General features: G+C 58.0%; 2 protein-coding genes across 5 annotated transcripts in view; one reads left to right on the top strand and one right to left on the bottom strand.

The window, feature by feature from the left end:
* The first annotated feature begins 37 nt into the window (after window positions 1–37).
* CCDC24 (coiled-coil domain containing 24) lies at window positions 38–3,807 on the top strand. The gene is given in 11 exon segments (XM_007111914.4): window positions 38–107; window positions 110–237; window positions 240–316; window positions 318–609; window positions 839–1,014; window positions 1,156–1,272; window positions 1,961–2,038; window positions 2,631–2,685; window positions 3,172–3,241; window positions 3,353–3,431; window positions 3,515–3,807. Coding segments are annotated over 11 exon segments (1,380 nt in total). The 3' UTR covers window positions 3,753–3,807.
* A 320-nt stretch (window positions 3,808–4,127) lies between these two features.
* The window catches only part of SLC6A9 (solute carrier family 6 member 9), a 31,967-nt gene continuing 19,580 nt past the window's right edge, over window positions 4,128–16,514 (bottom strand). For all 4 annotated transcript variants that reach the window (XM_024125438.3, XM_007111918.4, XM_007111919.4 and 1 more), the window contains 10 exons: window positions 16,177–16,447; window positions 10,368–10,500; window positions 10,039–10,173; window positions 9,839–9,942; window positions 9,195–9,432; window positions 8,970–9,104; window positions 8,762–8,861; window positions 8,572–8,672; window positions 5,494–5,664; window positions 4,128–5,372 (listed from right to left, as the gene is read on the bottom strand). In XM_024125438.3, the coding sequence (XP_023981206.1) occupies window positions 5,178–5,372; window positions 5,494–5,664; window positions 8,572–8,672; window positions 8,762–8,861; window positions 8,970–9,104; window positions 9,195–9,432; window positions 9,839–9,942; window positions 10,039–10,173; window positions 10,368–10,500; window positions 16,177–16,447 (1,583 nt within the window). In that variant the 3' untranslated portion in view covers window positions 4,128–5,177. The remainder of the gene's footprint in view (window positions 5,373–5,493; window positions 5,665–8,571; window positions 8,673–8,761; window positions 8,862–8,969; window positions 9,105–9,194; window positions 9,433–9,838; window positions 9,943–10,038; window positions 10,174–10,367; window positions 10,501–16,176; window positions 16,448–16,514) is intronic.

The raw sequence follows: 16,514 nt of genomic DNA, 5'->3' as shown, positions 1-16,514 counted from the left end.
CTGAAGCCGAAAGGTGCTTGGAATCAGGGCGGTGTGGATGGTTCGCACTCCAAAACCACCTACCACGGCTGTGGGTTGGGCTTCACGAGCCGGCACCACCCTGGGATGGGCGGGGGCGGGGCTTGGGGTAGCGGGCCCCGTTTCCCGGGTGACGGTCGCGCGGAAGAGGCGGGGCTAGGGCCCCAGTCCCGCGGCCTGGCTCCTGCGTCCCCGGCCACGGAGAGTCGGCCGGTAGCTGGGTAGAAGAGACAGCGCCAGAGATCGGCGGCTCTGGACCGGGCAACTCTAGTCGTGGGGACGGGCGGCAGAACGGGGTGGGGCTGGCCCGAGCGACAGGCTGGGGGCGTGGCATGTGAGACCAGGAAGGGGCGGGGCGTGCGTGGGCGTGCCTGGCCCTGGGAGGCCCGCGGTCTCCCAGTAACCCAGTTCTCCGACCTGCTGTCCCGCAGTCCGCGCGTTGTAGGGCGGCGGTGCGGGCAGGCCATGCCTGGGGACTCCCCGCCGCTGTGGGAGCTGGTGGAAGAGCACGTTCCGCTCCCGGAGCGGCCCGAAGTGAAGAGGATTCTAGGGGAGACGACGGTGGACCTGAGCCTGGAGCTGCGGGCAGAGGTGGGGCGAGGGAAGGTGGGCCCCACTCCAGGCCTATCCCACGGCTTGGGTGATTTCCTCACCTCCTCCGGGTCCCTGGCTCTGCCCGGTAACTTTCGAGCTCTTGTCGGATCTCACTGTCCGCCCAGCCCTCTCCAGTTTAACTCTGCCCTGCCCCTCACTCCCCTAGCTCCCCTTCCTCCCCTTACTTCTCCCCCGCAGTCGCAAGATGTCCCAGCTCTCCTTGCAGGTGGTGATGCTACGATCACTGCTCCGAGAGGCTCGGTCCTTCCAAGCCCCTGGTTCGCGCCCCACCTCTGACCTCTCCTCCCTTCTGGCACCACCGCCCCTCCTAAGAGGCCTCGTGCGCCAGGAACTGCGGCAGCTGCTCCAGGGTCTCCGCCGGAAGGCCATCTGTGAGGGCAGGTTGGAGCCTCAGACCTGGGGCTGGCCCCTGTCCCCAGAACTCAGATGGGCTAGCCCTGAAACTGACAAGGGGCCAGGGTCGCCTTTCCTGTGGTTCCCTGGAAGGAGCCCCTGAGTGTCCCCCGTGTGCACCTTCTGCAGGGACCAGACCCAGGCTTGGGTCCAGTATAGCCCCGGGGTCCTGTGCTTTGCCTTGGAGGAGGCCAGGCGTGATTTGCCAGAGCAGGGGATATTCCGCCTGAGAGCTGGTGAGCCCAGGTATAGTGGTAGGAAAGGAGGGGTCTGTACCCGCTTGGCAGAGGCCCCAGCCCCCTGGCGGGTCCCACCTGCCGGCATGGAGGAGCTCCTGGTCTGGGACTGGATACTTCTACAGCCACTTGTAGGGATCAGCACATGAGGCCTGCAGGCCCAGGAGACATGTACCAAGCCTGGAAGCTTGGTTTGATCTGGGTCTTAGAGCATGAGGGACAGACTTCCAGACAGATAAAAAGAGAAGGGCTTTGCAGGAAGAGGGAGTGCTACACACAGACATGGGTGGAAGGAAAGGCTTCATCCAGTGGTCAGTCGTTCCTCCGGCCTGGAGAACAGGTGCGAGGGCTGCGCTAGAGAGGGCTGGGGACTCTGCACGAGATAAATGAGCAGCAGCGTGTTCATCACCGAATGGCAGCACCTTATTTGTCACACATCCTTAGGAAGTGGGTGATGTCCCCATTTTGCGGATGAGGAAACTAAAGCTCAGAGAGGATGACTGATTTGTCCAAGCTCACACACAGTGAAGGGTGGCAGAGCCCATTTGCAAACCCAGGCTCCGGAACTCCTCCTTTTAGTACCATCTCATGTTGCCTTTGTGAGAAAACACACAAAATTGCCTAGGAGAAATGGCATTTGTGTCCCGAAGGCCTGGGGTGAAGCAACATGGGAGAGTGATGTTGACTTCATCTGCCAGCAGCTGTCACACGGACCTCAGCATCATCAAGGACCAACTGAACGTGTCCCACGTTGACCAGGTTGCCGGACACCTGCGGTGAGGCCCCTGAGTGTGTGCAGTGGGGGTCGAGACAGGGAGGGTGGGACGGGGGATGGATCCTAACGTACTGGGACTCTGAGGAAGGAGGAGGGAGGCAGCATACCTGATGGGGAGACCCGGGAGAGTAGGGCTGAGAGGTGGAAGGGGCAGGTTGCTGGTGAGGTTGCTGCCAGGAAGTAGCCAAGTAGGGATGCCAGCAGGGGCCTTGGCCTGAGGACTTTTATCCTGGGGTGTGGGAGAGAGATGGACCACAGAAGAGTCTTTTAAACAGGGGAAGGGCTGTGATCTGGGGGAGAATGGAGGCAGGAGGACTTGCAGGCCCAATACTGTCGTGAAGAAGAGAGAATGGGGCCCCCCAGCGTGGGTGCTGGGAGGCGGGCAAGGAGAGGACACGTCCGCCCGGGAAGAGGCCGGCGGGGCTGCAAGGCTGTGCTGGGATTGCACCTGGGCAGCAGAGGGAGAGGTGGGCTGAGAAAGGAGGGCCTACAGGGAACTCCTGGTAAGGCTGGAGGCGGGGTCTGTGTGGCGGGCTCTGCTGTGACTCGGGCCTGCAGCACTGCTGCCGGTGCCACACTCCCCCATGTCCCAGGGCCCTCCTGGAGGAGGAGTGTCACAAGTTGAAGAGGGAGATTGCCATCCTGCAGGTGAGCGGCAGCCCTGGGCCTCCCCACCCCCAGAGCCTTTCTGCTGAGCCTAGACACACCCATCTCTCACCTGGTGTGTGAGATCCACATACATGTGCGTCTGTGTGTGTATGTGTGTGCAAAGACTGTGTGAGTCCTCTGTCCATTTCTCCTGTATGCACACTTCCCATACGTGTGAATCCAGATTCTGGTTGAGTCCATGAGTCCATAAGTCCAAGGTCAGCACTTTAGATTAACCTGCTGGATTTGCCCCTGGTCTTTTGCCTCCTTCTCTTCTGGGTTCGGGCCTGCCACTACCTTGCCAAGCTCAGCTTTTCAGGGAGGCTGGTGTTCCTCTCAGGAGTGTCCTCAGGTGGCTGGGATGAGGAGGCTGCACGGGGTGGTTCCTGGGCCCCACCCTGGATATCTTGGCCTCTGCATCCTGCCCCGCCCCACCCTGCCCCGCCCCTGCCGTAAAGCTGGGCACTGAGCCAGCTCTCCCTGCAGCGCCGCCTGGAAGAGGAGTATACAGGGGCCCCTTGGCCCTCTGAGGCAACCCTAGAGCCCACCCTGGCAGGTGAGGACCCTGAGCAGGCCCCAGAGCACCCAGCCTCCTGTCCCTGTCCCGCTCTTGTACACACACCCTGGAATTGCTGAGCGCTGTGTCTCAGCTAGACCTCTCCTCCAGAGCTAAAGGAACAGAAGGCAGCCATGCAACAGGAGCTGCGGGCACCTCTGAGGGCTTCCTGTGTCTCCCCCGGTCACAGGTAAACCAGAGCAGGTGGACAGCTGGACGGGGTGGGCTAAGCGTCAGGCCACGGCCCCCTCACAGCTACTCCCTCCTGTTCAGGCTGCGGCCCTTGGAGTCCTCCAGCCGGGGCCTCGGACCACTGCCTTGCCTCCGTGGGGCTGCTGGAGTTTGGGCCAGGCCTCTCCAGCGCCACCTGCCCTCTCCTCCTCTGGAGCGCTGCCCCAAACCTCAAGGCCTGGCCGCCACCTGCCGCTGGGGACGGAAGCTTCAGTGCAGCCCCAGAAAAAGGCCAGCTTCCACTCCTATGTCCAGTGTGGCGCCCCAGGCCCCAGCCTGAAGGGCCGGTCAGGAAGGAGACTTCCGCTTCTGCTGGAACTCGCCCTGTCTGCTGCTGACACCTCTCAGCTGCCGTGGCCCAGCCCACTTCAGATCTAGTCTTGGATGAGCCCTCACCAGGATTCCAAGGCTGTCCGTCTCTCCGGCCCTCACCCTACCCCCTCGCCTGGTCCTTGGTGTCTGGTCCTGACCATCACAGCCTTTGGCCTTTCTCTTCCCAGGCATCCCTCAAGGGCCTGGCAGGAAGAGGTCTCATCCCAGCCCTGACTCTTGTCCCCATGGGGGACCCAGACAAAGCACAGCAGCAGCTCAGAGACAGGAATAGAAATTTCATTAAAATCTATGGACTTTAAAATCCTAGTGGTGCACGGACGGGCAGGGGTGGGCGGCGCACCGTTATTGCTACAGAGGATTAGAGGCGGCTCTTCCAGGGTTGTCACTGCACAGAGGGGCACAGAGGACGGACAAACGGATACTGCAGGGCTTGGGGGAAGGAGCTCTGGCTCCAGAGAGGGGGTGGGGCACGCCGGCTGGAGCCATTTGGCACGTGAACAAGGGCAGCCCATTTTGGGAAGACTGGGCCTTTAGCCTGGCAGAGGGAGGGCAAGGGGGTGTCATGTAGGGTCCCCTTCCCCAGGGCTCTGGGCTCAAACCTCCTGCTGAACATCACCCCACCCCTATCCCCCAGAAACGAGTTCTTTGGGCAGGCTGCTGGCTCATGGGCCTCTGCTGGCCGGCCCTACAGCCAGTGCTGGGAGGCGGTGCAGAGACCCCAGAGCAGCTGAGTGAGGTGCAGGCAGGCCTGGAAGACAGATTGGGCCCGAGGCCAAGGGCAAGGGGGTGGCAACCACAGATAATACAATTTTTACAAAAATAATAACACAGACAAACAGGGCTGGGGTTACAGCCTGACATGTAACACTGCACAGCCCCCTAGCCCCTTACCCTGCCTCCAGGTAGGAAGATCCAAATCTGCCTGGGCAGAGGCTGGGGTCTGCTCTGGGGTCAGGAACACTGGTCAGGAGGCTGAAGGCTCGGGGAGGGGGACAGGTAGGGGGCCCACCCAGAACCTTAGCTCAGGGCAACGTGTGGGGGCATCAGAGGCCACATAAAGTCCAGCTGCCTCCGGGGACCTGGCCTGAGACCCCTCCAAAGTGCTTTGGGCCCCCCAGCAACCCTCCCATCACTCACGCCCTCCAGCAACCCTCCCATCACTCACGCCCTCCAGCTGCCATCTTGGCATCCAAAGGACCTGTAAACACTAGGGACACGAGCACGAATGACCACGCTAGCAGTGGTGGCCAAGGTGACATGAGCCGCCCTGGTCAGGGCGTGGAGGGGCAGGCGGTGACACCTGTCCACCGCCTCCCCAGTCTCTGTGGCGGGAGCACGGGGCGGGGGTGGGGCACTCCCCCGGCAGTTGTGCTCATATCCGGGAGTCCTGCAGACGGCTGGAGCCGTTACTGCCCACCGTGGGGATCTGGGCCTTGTCCGGGTGCAGCGGCTGGACCTCAAGCCCGTCTTCAGGAGAGGGTGGAATGGTGCGGGCATAGCGCCCCGTTCGGTGCTCCAGGAGGGCGGGCCCCCAGTCTCTGCTTGGCTTGGTTGCATTTTTCAGACGCTGCAGGAGAGGTAGGCATGGTTGGGGGCGGGGTGGGCTCGGTCATCAGAAGGGAGCCCTGAAGCCCCGTGCATCCACACCCTCCTGTTTCACCTGGCTGCCCCCTGCCCCCACCGCTCACCTGGAGGAGGGTATCCCCATCTGTGCGGCAGAGCTGGTACAGGGCGTAGAGTGGAATGCAAATGACAGAGGACAGAGCCATGAGGAAGCCGATGGCCACAGCCCAGCCTGGATACTGGTAGTGGTTGTAGGTAATTGGCTGGTACTGGATCACCGTGAAGATGAGAATGAACTGCAGAGAGTGGGGGACGGGAGTGGGCGTGAGTCCTGCCCAGCCCCACCCAGGCCTCAGGCCTCCTATCGGCACCCTCTCCCTCCCTCTCCAGTTTCCCAAACTAGAAAGAGGCATTTTGGAGAGGGCGGGGGTGACGTCAACGTTTGGGTAGTGGAAGAAGCTGATGGAACCAGGGATCCAGGATATGATGGGCAGGTGGCCACGGTGGAAGGGGAGAGGCCTGTCTTCTGCATAATCCTGAACCAGCCAGGGAGCCATTCAGCTGCCGTGGCCCTTGGAAGTCAGTTCTGCTCAAAGACTCGCAATGGCCCTGCATTGCCTGCTGAAGCAAGGCCAAATCCCTGGCCTTTAGGGCCTTCTCCACCTCACATCAAGACCTCGGCTCAGCTCTCTGGCCTTACTGTCTCAGTGTCTCTGCTACACCCAGCGTTTCCCGCCCTTCTTACTATGGAGGATCCTCTTTTGCATCTTCCTCTGTCAAACCCTATTCAAATGCCACCTCCTTCAAGAAGCCTCCACTGATTTCCAGTCTCCTCTTCCTGAAAGGGCTTTAGTGGCATTTTTCATCTACTAAGCATTTTATGGGTGTTTCCGCCAGACCTGGGAGCTCCTGGGATTGTATCAGCTCTGGGACTCCAGTGCCCAGCACAGTGCCTGGCACAATCTCGTGTGCTGATCTGAACTGACTTATGCAAGGAGGTGGGAGTAATGGGGGAGAGGAAAGGGCAAAGTCCTGCCAGTCTGTGGCTGTGGAGACAGTGACAGACAGCCTGGGGAGGCTCCAAAGGCTAGAAATCATGAGTGTCAGGCTGGGGGTGCTCTCGGGAACTGCTTTGGAAAGAGATGAGGGACATGGGAAATAAAGGCTGGGGTTCCAGCAACGAAAAAACTAAAGTTAGCAGAAAGACGGGCAGGTGGCTCATGGGCCACCCAGAGGAGCCGGGGCGGTGGGTGCCACTTGCCAGGAGGGCTCAGCAGCCACCTTGAGCCCTCAGTTGTGTCCTGGAGCTCAGGCCCCTCCAGCCTTCCGGGTGACCAAATTCTAGAAGGCAAGACCCATATCCATTCAGGGGTGGGTGGGCCCTCCTAGAACGCTGCACACAGAGGAGCTTAGAGCAAGTTTTCTGAATGGAATTAGATCCTGATCTAAGGTGTGGATAAATTCTTAAAAAGAAATTTTTTTTTTTAAGTTTTTGGCCACATCCCACAGCATGTGGGATCTCAGTTCCCTGACCAGGGATCGAACCCATGCCTCCTGCATTGGAAGGCAGAGTCTTAACCACTGGACCGCTGGGGAAGTCCCAATAAATTCTTTATTTGAGCTGATAGAAGGATGGAGTTTGTCAAAAAAGACCTTTTCAGCAATATAAAGACGTAAAGCCCCCAAAGAAAACCAACAGTCCAGAAACACGTGTCCACAGAGCCTGGCATCCTCACCTGAAGGTGACTCCAGCCTGGCTTTCTGGGCACAGAGAGGGCGCTGCTGGCTTTGACTCAATCTCACGGAGACACTGGACCCAGGGCCCTTCCTGCCTCCTGCCCTGCCTGGGCGGTGCCCTGGGTCTCCGAGCAGGGCGGCAGCCTCCTGGGAGCCGTGGAGGATGAGCTCCCCTGGGGCAGGTCCTGGGCCAAAGCCACAACCCTCAAGGGCACGGTGCTTGGCTGGCATCTACCCTCCCCTCCTCCCACCACTTACAGGAGACTTCCGTTGCTCCTGTTTCAAAGCTGGGCCGGTGGCCAGAGCTGGTGCCTGCGCCAGGCTCGGGAAGATCCCACACGCCATGTGACGGAGGCCTCAGCCCTCAGGGGCCTTTTATTCAGAAACATGAGCCAAAGTGGAAATCCGGTGCTGACCTCTGTGTGGCACACAGGAGCTGGCATGACGGGGGCATGACTCCGGACACTGCCCTGGCCACTGGGCTGACCCCTCCGTCACTCAGAGATGGCCCTGCCTCTTCTCTGTGGAGGGACCATTACACTAGCAAATCCCTTTTGCCCCCGACTTCTCACCCTGAGCATAAAGGAGCAAAATCAGAGGGTTTTTAGTCCATAGACCACCCCTCCTCCTGCACTTGTTTCTAGTGTGGCACGGGCCCAGCACACAGGCTCCAGATCAGACAACCTGCTTTGCATGAGGGCTCTGCCTCTTAGAAGCTGTGTAACCTTGGATCAATTACTTAACATTTCGGTGCCTCAGTTTCCTCATCTGTAAAGTGGAGAGCATAACGATACCTTGGAGAGTTGTATCACATGACTTAATATACGGTTCCCGGCCACGGTGGGAGTTCCCTCCACCATTTCAGCTCCTTGACGGGAGTTTCCCAGGTGTTGAATACTGGTGGAAACCCAGGATTCCCCCTCCCAAGCCGGCCCACTCCAGCGCCTGGAAGGCTTATGAGGGTGTCCCGGATCCTGAGCTGACATCTGACTTGTACAACCTGCTTCTGCAACATGCATTCACACTACATACCCTGAGTACTCTGAGCACCTCGGCTATCAGGCACTGGAGACAGGAGCTCAGCGAGGCTGACGGAGGCCGACACCTGTGTCAATCATGGTTCCCGAGGCTCCTCTGGGAATGCCAGGCGGGAACACCAGGGAGGGAGGGCCGGCTCTCAGCTGCTGCCAGCCTGCTTTCCCCTTCCGAAGCTGGGCACTGTCTTCAAATAAAGGGCCCTGTGCTCCCTTCCTAACCCAAGGCCAGGGCCTGGGTGGTTCTGAGTCTCCACACACCTGTCTGACTCTACGCAACCTTTCTCGGACCCCCAGTGGCCAGATTTGTGGGTGTGGAGCCTCCATGGGTAGCTCTGGCAAAATGGATGGGCTCTTGCTCTCCCTTTGCTGGTTCCCAAGAGAAGGACGCTTGCCACAGGGCAGCAGGGGAGGGACCACTGAGGAACTTACAAAGATGATAGCTGGAGAGACGAAGCGCCAGCAGATCTGGAAGAAGAGGGGCGGTGGGAACCCCAGCATCATCTGGATGTCCTGGAAGTAGTTGTGGTGCCCTGGAGAGAGGGAGGTCAGCAGGCCCGCAGGACAGCGTGGGCAGGCCAAGGGCCGGGACACGGGAGGCCATGTAAGCTTGGGCACTTACCGTAAATGTACATGATGGACACACACATGATGCAGGAGATGACGACCAAAGAGAAGCTGGCCGCGTAGTTGTCCATCAGCAGCAGCCAGTAGATGCCTGCCTGCGGGCCAGTGGGCAGCTGAGTCCAGGGTGCCCGAGGCTACACTCCCCCCTTGTTAACCCCCATACCCTGGCAACTCCGACCCAGTCTCTTTCCCTCGGTTCTTACCTGGCTGGTGAGGGGGATGCCCAGCAGGAAGCCAGCCACGGCCACGCCCAAGGTCACATAAGTCTTTTTCTGCAGGATCCACTCATTCCCTACCTCATCCACAATGGCCGTGACCAGCGTCTCTAGGAGGCAGAACTGCAGGACACAGCCATCAGAGCAGGGGCCTGACCTCCGCCCCTGCCTCCTCCCTCCCCAAGCCACAGGCCCATGTCCTGCACCTTGTACCTGAGTGCCCAGCCCCAGCAAGATGAGCATGAAGAAGAAGAGCAGGGACCAGAGCGGGGAGATGGGTAGCAGGGTCAGGGCCTCAGGGTATGCCACGAAGGCCAGGCCAGGGCCGTGGTCTGCCACGCGGGACACGTCCACACCCAGGTGATTGGCCATGAAGCCCAGGATGGAGAAGATGACAAAGCCGGCATAGACGCTGGTGGCACAGTTAGTGATGCTGATGATGACACTGTCCCTGATGGGCAGGAAAACAGGTAGAGTCAGGACGCGCAGCTTAGTTCCTCCCGCCCGATTTGGGCCAAGAGACTTGGAGACGGAGAAAGTTCTAGGAACAAAGGTGCCCCCAGTCTCTTTTCTGGTCTGCTCTGGGCCGCTTTAAGTGGGCCTGAGGCTCCTGAGTCCTCACAGACCCCTGGGGCATCACTGTCTTCACCTCTTCTCTCTTCTGCCAAAGCTCTCTCCGTTCTGCAATGACTGGACCCGGACCCCGTGTTGCCAGGATCTCAAGGCCGTGAGTGGAAGGGAGGGCCCTGGTGGGCCAGGAGGCTGCACTGGACCTGGTGGGTCTGGGGGAGCCGGGGTCAGGCTGCAGAGAGGGTAGGAACTGGAGGCAGCCCCAGGGCTGGAAGGGAGAGTCTCACCGGTAACAGTTGTTGTGGAACTTGTTGTAGGAAGCCATGGTGATGAGGCCGCCCCACGCGCAGCCCAGCGAGTAGAAGATCTGGGAGGCGGCATCCCCCCAGACCTGTGGGAGGGATGGGCCGGTGAGGAGCTGTGGTCAGACGCTGGCACCTCCCTGCCTCTCCCCATCCCTCTAGGTCCTCCTCCGTCCAAAGCCTACCTTGGCCTCCAGGATCTTGTCCCACTGTGGGGTCAGGTAGTACATGATGCCCGTGAGGGCTCCTTCCAGGGTCACGCCACGGATGAACAGGATGGTCAGCACCACATAGGGAAATGTGGCCGTAAAGTACACCACCTGGGTGCGAGAGGGGCCCCGCTGGACTCCTTTGGGCTCTTCCTGCCCCCTCAACCACCACTGGTCCTCTGGTCCTCTTCCCCTCCCATATCCTTTCATCACCCCCACCCCCACCCCTCCACGCACAAAACCCAGGTAGGGGAAGCAGGATACCCCTGGGTGAGCACAGACCCTGCTGGGGGAGGGGTACTTACTTTCCCTGAAGACTTGACTCCTCGAATGAGGCAGAGGAAGACGACCACCCAGGAGACACCCAGGCAGCCAAGGAGGGGCAGTCGCACCTCCCCGAAGTTTCCGATGTCATCTGACAGCTTCAGCACATAGAGCCTGGAAAGGGGATACTTTGTCACTGATGGCCAGCCCCGCCACCCAGCAACAAACTCCCAAGGCCAGGGCCCAGCCTGGCAGCTCCCTCCTTTCTCACGAAGTCCCAGCAGCTGGCTGATGTGAGATGGGAGCGTCTGTGAGGCGCCAGCCCCGGCAGGCCCAGTCCCCTCTGCCTGCTTCCTCTCCCAGGACCCTCAAGGGCACCTGAAGGCCACACCCTGGTGCTGGGCCAGCCGCTTCAGCCCCTGGGTGTGGAGGTCTCCCTGTCCCTGCTCAGACCCAGCCCAGGCCCTTGCTTGTGTGTTTCTCCCTTCAGGAATGCCCTCTCCTCCAGACTAGACACACCCTATCTGGCGTCACCTCCTCCAGGAAGCCTTCTGTGATCTTTTCACCCACGCTAGTCCTCCAGCTCCGAAGAACAGAGGGAGGCAGTGGAGGACTGAGTAAACATGGAGGCTCCAGAGCACGCAGGCCCAGACTTGAACCTACGTATATGTGGCTCTATCTGGCGCCCTATGCCACGCCAGCTGTGCTCTTTCAATCAACTGGACGTTTATGTGCCAGGCCCTTGCTAGATGCTGGGCATATAGACCTGGATCAGGCATTGTGGGTACTTCCAGGAGGAGTGTCTCAACCCCATGGGGAGGAGCACACTGGAAGTCTTCCTGGAAGAGGTGATGCTTGAGCCGAAGTTTGAGGGATGGGGAGGAGGTGGGTGAAGAGGAGTGGAAGTGTATGCCAGGCTGAGGGAATAGCACGCAGCAGGACAGGGGTCAGGAACCAGCACAGCCCCGCCTGGGCATGTCAGTAGCTCAGGAAGGCTGGAGGAGAAGGGGGAAGGGAATAAAGAAGGATGAAGATAGGAAGGGACCAGACCAAGAGAAGCTGCGAGGTCAAGGCTGAGAAGTTTGGATTTTACGCTGAGAACAATGAGAAGCTTCTGGAGGGTTTTTAGAAGAGCACTCTCAGGGTCTCTCCTTGGCTCAAAACCTTGCAGCAGCTCCCATCTCTCGCCATGAAAAACCAAAGTCCTTACGGTGGCTACAGAGCCCTACATGATCCAGTACCCCCTAACTGCCATCTCTCGGATCTCCTCTCCTCCTGCTCTCCCCCTTGCTCACTGCTCCAGCTGCGCTGGGCTCCTTGCTGTTCCTTAAATGTGCCGGGCATGCTTCCACCTTTGCACATGCTATTCCCTATTTGGAGTACCCTTTCCCCAAATCTCCACATGTCCACATGGGTGTGAGACCTGTGCAGGCACACAGGACCCCATGCTTAGAAGGGCCTTGTGCTTGGTTTAATGCCCTGACATTGTCATCTTGAAATTCTTAATTCATTTGAACGAGGGGCCCCATCTTTTCATTTTGCACTGGGCCCCACAAATTATGCAGCTGGGCTTGTCCACGTGGCTCCCGCCCTCTTTACTTCCTTCAAGTCTTCACTCAGGTGTCCTCTTTGCAAAGGGGCCTATTCTGGCACACCTGATTAAACCTGCCACCCTGGCCCCAGCCTGGCACACCTTACCCCCTTCTCTGCTATATTTTCCTCCACAGCACACCTCTTTCTATCACACTGTACATTCTACTATTTAGTTTGTCTACTGCCCTCTGAAGGCAGGGGGTTTTGTCTGTTTTGTTCACTGTTGTATCCCCCAGTGCTTAACACAGTGCCTGGCACAGAGCAGTGCCCAATAAGTATTTGTTGAATGCATGAATGAATGCACGTCATGGAAAATGGACTGAGAAGTATAAAGGGGAGAACCTGGAGGGGGACCGGCTTGGTTGTTGGAGTTGTCCAGGCTAGAAGTGATGAGCAAGAGACAAACTCTTGAGCCTCAGTTTCCTCATCTGTAAAATGGGCATCATAACACCAACCTAGGATAATTTGTAGAGAAATTTAGGTAAATACAGGCTCCTTTCTTTCCCTTCTTTCAGCAGGGTCTCTCAGCATAGCTCATAGGCTGTCCTCTAGTCTTAGCTATTTTTACTTTTTTTTTTCCAAATCAGTTCTCAAACCTCATGACAACATGTTTAATACCTTGCGATGGGTTGTCACTCCGGCCCCTCATGGGACAATGTTGCCAGGCCTGGGACTTGGTGTTTGCTTGGTCAGCCTGCCTGGCTGTTAAGACTTGCAAGCACCTTGTCCTGCCTCTGCCTCAAATCTTCCCCCAGGCCGCCTTACGCATTGTGACCTGCAGAGGGCGTTGTCCAACACGCCCCTCTCCCGTCCAACTCCCGCCACAGCGCTGGTTCATTCAACGGGCCACGCCCCGGGCTGGAACCTTTCCAGGCTCTTAGTCCATGGGGGAACCAAAGACCAAGGGATGGAGAGGTTCCCCCCCCAAGCTGTGCTTTCCAATCCTTTTCTCTTCGTGGCACGCAGAAAAAATATTTTTGGCCCGTAAGGGCAAATCGACAAGGTTACTCAAAGTTGAAGGCAGCAGGGCTGGGGACTCCGGGCTGCCCAAGCGCCAGCAGACTGGCACACTAGGGTGCATCGTGTTGGGAGGCTCTGCCTTCCAGAATAGCCATCGGGTCCTACTGCTACAGCCGAGAGTCGCTTTACGTTAAGCAACAACGTTCAAAGTAAAGAAACCATTTCTTGTTCAAAAGACTTTTTAAAAACTTTGCTAATTATATCTGTTAAGCTGGTAGTGCTTTATATTATCTTTTATTGCAAGAGTCCAGCATATAATACGAGGGCTTAAAGAGTTTAGAAGGCTAGCCTGGGAACTAAATAATGAACTCTACCTTTCTTTTTATGGTACCATATTTAGTGTTTTGTTTTGGTCTTGGACTATGTGCTTTTGAGATCAAACAGCTAACCTTAAAACTTTTGGAACCCCACATATTTACACGTTGGCTCTCGCATAACATCTCTGGAGTTATTCTGCATTATATTTAAATTTCCCCAACCAGATGGTAAACGCCTTGAGAACAGGACACCCTAATCTATTTCACTGCATCTCCAGCAGTGGCTATCACTGTGCTTACTGAGCACCCATCACTGTTCCTAGTGATTTATGTTGCATCTTTATAACAACAAGAATGATGTTGTAACCACGCCCGCTTAACGGATGAACAGCTGAGACTTAGAGAGTTTTGGTGACCTCCCAAGTCCACGCAGCTGGTAAGTGGCAGAGCCAGGATTTGAGGGAGGTCCGTGTGGCTCCGGGGCTGCCATGAAGACACCGGGAGAGGGGTGCTGGGATCCAAGTCCCACTGGGTGTCAGGTGTCTGCTGGGGAGATGAGAGGGCATGTCCTGAGCTTAGGGCCTGCCTGGCAGGCGTTAGACCAGCACACAGAGGACTGTAGGACAAGATTGTGAAGGGGTGGTGAAGGAGGGGAAGACTGTGGGTCAAAGGGTGAGCAAGAGGCAGACGTGGGCTCAGAGATCTGCCCTGGGAGCTTCTCTTGCTTTAGAGGAGTCACTTAATCTTTCTTTTGACTTGTTTGTTCACCTGTAAAATGGGAATATTTTATAAAACCTGCACCCACTACCTAACAGCGTTGCTGTGGGGCTCAAATGAGATTGTGCAGCTTTCCAGAGGGGCGCTGGAGAGTGTGGACCAAGAATGCCTGTAGAGTATCATTGGCCTAATTCACACCAGGCACCAGGCACAGAGAGCCATGTATATCCTGACACAGCATTGCTGCCTAGTTCGTTAACCTCTGAGCATAAGTCTCTGAATCTGAAAAACAGGGATAATGTCATATAAGATAATATGCCTGGCACATAGTAGCTGCCCGAGAAATGGGGGTGCTTGCTTGCCTCACCTCCTTGCTGATGCCATCTGGGGCAGCCCTCTCAAGGGTCATTTCCCCAGGCTCTCCAGGAGGGGGCGTCAGGGAGCCATCCTTCAAGGAAGGAGTCCTGCCTGGGACAAGTGGCTCCTTAGGGATGCCTGGCTCCAGCCCCGGCTGAGGAGTAGAGTTGAGCTGGCCACCCTGTGGACCTCCTGACCCATGCCTAGTTTTCTTTGAGGGAAATTCCCCTCTAATTGCACTGGATAAAATCTCGTGAGCTTTGCCCTGCAGTGGACCCACCCGTCGGGGAATCCCTGGCAGATGGCCCCTGGGGTGAGAGCTTCTGGAGCATCTCCGGAGTATGGGCGGGGCACTGTGCTTCTGGGAGCTTCCAGAAGGTTCACCCCCAGTCTAGATCAAGCTGCCCAGTCCACACCGTGCCTCAAATATAGCAGAATACCTAAATGGGCAGAGTCTGTTTCTCACTCCCGGCTCTGTCCCCGCTCTGACTGCAGTGCCTGGTACCTACTAGGAGCTCAGGAAATGACCTGTCCAATGACTGAATGACTGAGTCTGCCCAGAGGTAAATTTGCCCTCCCCTTACCGGAAGGCAGCAGCTCTGTTGTCTCCACCACGACCCCCAAGGTGGAGTAACCACATCTTAACCATCTTTGAATGTCTATGGCCCAGCACAGAGGCTGGCACAGGGAAGCTGGGCCCTCAGGGTTTGAGCACTGGGCCTGGGCTTCGAGGATACTGACCTGCTAGGACTTCAAGTATCACTGGGGCCTTGGCCGCTCACCCACGGCTCTCCATCACATTGTGGAGAAAGCCTCCAACCCTCAGCCTGGCATGAAAAGCTCTGCACCTTATGATGCCTCTGGCCTCTTCTGTCCCAATACTCAGTGTCCCACCTGCCCCCGACCCCAGCTCCAGTTTGCCACCTCCTGGCCTCGGCTCACCTGCTCACGTCTCTCCCAATCCCTTCTACGTCTCCCTCCCTCCTCCGGGAAGCCTTCTTGATCAGCTCCTCCTGTACCCACCACACCCCTGCACATACCTGCACTGAGGCACCTGCCCCTAATAGCGGTAACTACCCACCTCCCACCCTGGACTGTGAACTCCTCAGGGCAGGGGATCAGGGCCAGGCATAGCACATGGGCACACGGGGCCTGGCAGGGTGGACGCCATAAATGTTTGCGGAATGAATGAACGAGGCCTACCCACCAGTCCACCAAGCCCTCTTCCCATGAGTTCCTCAACAGGACATGGGGAATTTCCTCCAGGATGTCCTGCTGTGCCCTCACACCCACCCAGCTTGGACAAGATGTTGCAAACACCTCCAGCAGCAGCTTCTCTTCAGTCAGCTCCGAGACTCTGTTCTCTGTCACCACGGAGCACAGTGGTGCCAGGCTATCTTTCCTAAGCACAGTTTGATGAGGACAGCCCTGGGCTCAGGAAACTTTCACGGCTTCTTCTGTTCCACAGCATTAGGTCTGTGCTTCATTCTTGTAAGTTCTCCAAGAGGGCTGGTGCTCCCTCCTAGGCTACCTCACGGCCCGTGAGCTCCCCACTCACCTGTCACTCTCATCACAACAGGTTCCCCTCAGGCTCAGGACCAGCCCCTGCTCAGCTGGGACCCAGGGCCTCCACTCGTGCTGCTCTTCTCGCCAGGAAGCCATCCCCCTTTTCCCTGACTCTCCTCTGCAGACTTGCCTGGAGCCCTCCCTCCCTCGCTGCCGCTGTGTGAGTGTCAGCCTCTCCTGAACCAGGCTGTGAACTCCTTGGACCTCTTCCTGCACCTCTGGCCCGCTCCATTCCTGGTACCCTCCCGAGGCTGCAGACGGTTGCCTGATGGCCAAGGCGAGGGCTGAGTGTTGGCGCCAGGGTTCCCCCCCAGAAGCCCAGGATCCTTGGGGGCCTCACCTCCAGTACTCCTCGCTGGGGCTGGTCCTCTGGAGGGTGTGGTTGAGCGCGTGGGAGAGGTTGCCAGGCAGGGCGGGAGGCCGGGAGCCATTGGTGATGTTGGAGGCATCCAGCACGCCGGCGCAGTCGGGCGTGTTCCAGGGGTTACTGCAGTAGGCCCAGGGCAGCACGGGCGTCATGGACGAGAAGAAGTAGTAGAAGGCGATGCAGATGACCACGTTGTAGTAGATGCCGATGTATGTGGACACCACCATCATGCCGTAGCCCACACCTGGGGGAGGAGAGGGGCGGGAGCAGCCTCACACATCTAGCTGAAGGAGGCAAGGCTAATTCTGAAG

The sequence above is a fragment of the Physeter macrocephalus genome, chromosome 3 (assembly GCF_002837175.3).
Source record: "Physeter macrocephalus isolate SW-GA chromosome 3, ASM283717v5, whole genome shotgun sequence".
NCBI lineage: Eukaryota > Metazoa > Chordata > Mammalia > Artiodactyla > Physeteridae > Physeter > Physeter macrocephalus.
The sequence above is the reverse complement of the archived record's forward strand: the minus strand, read 5'-3'. Positions and strand labels throughout refer to the sequence as shown.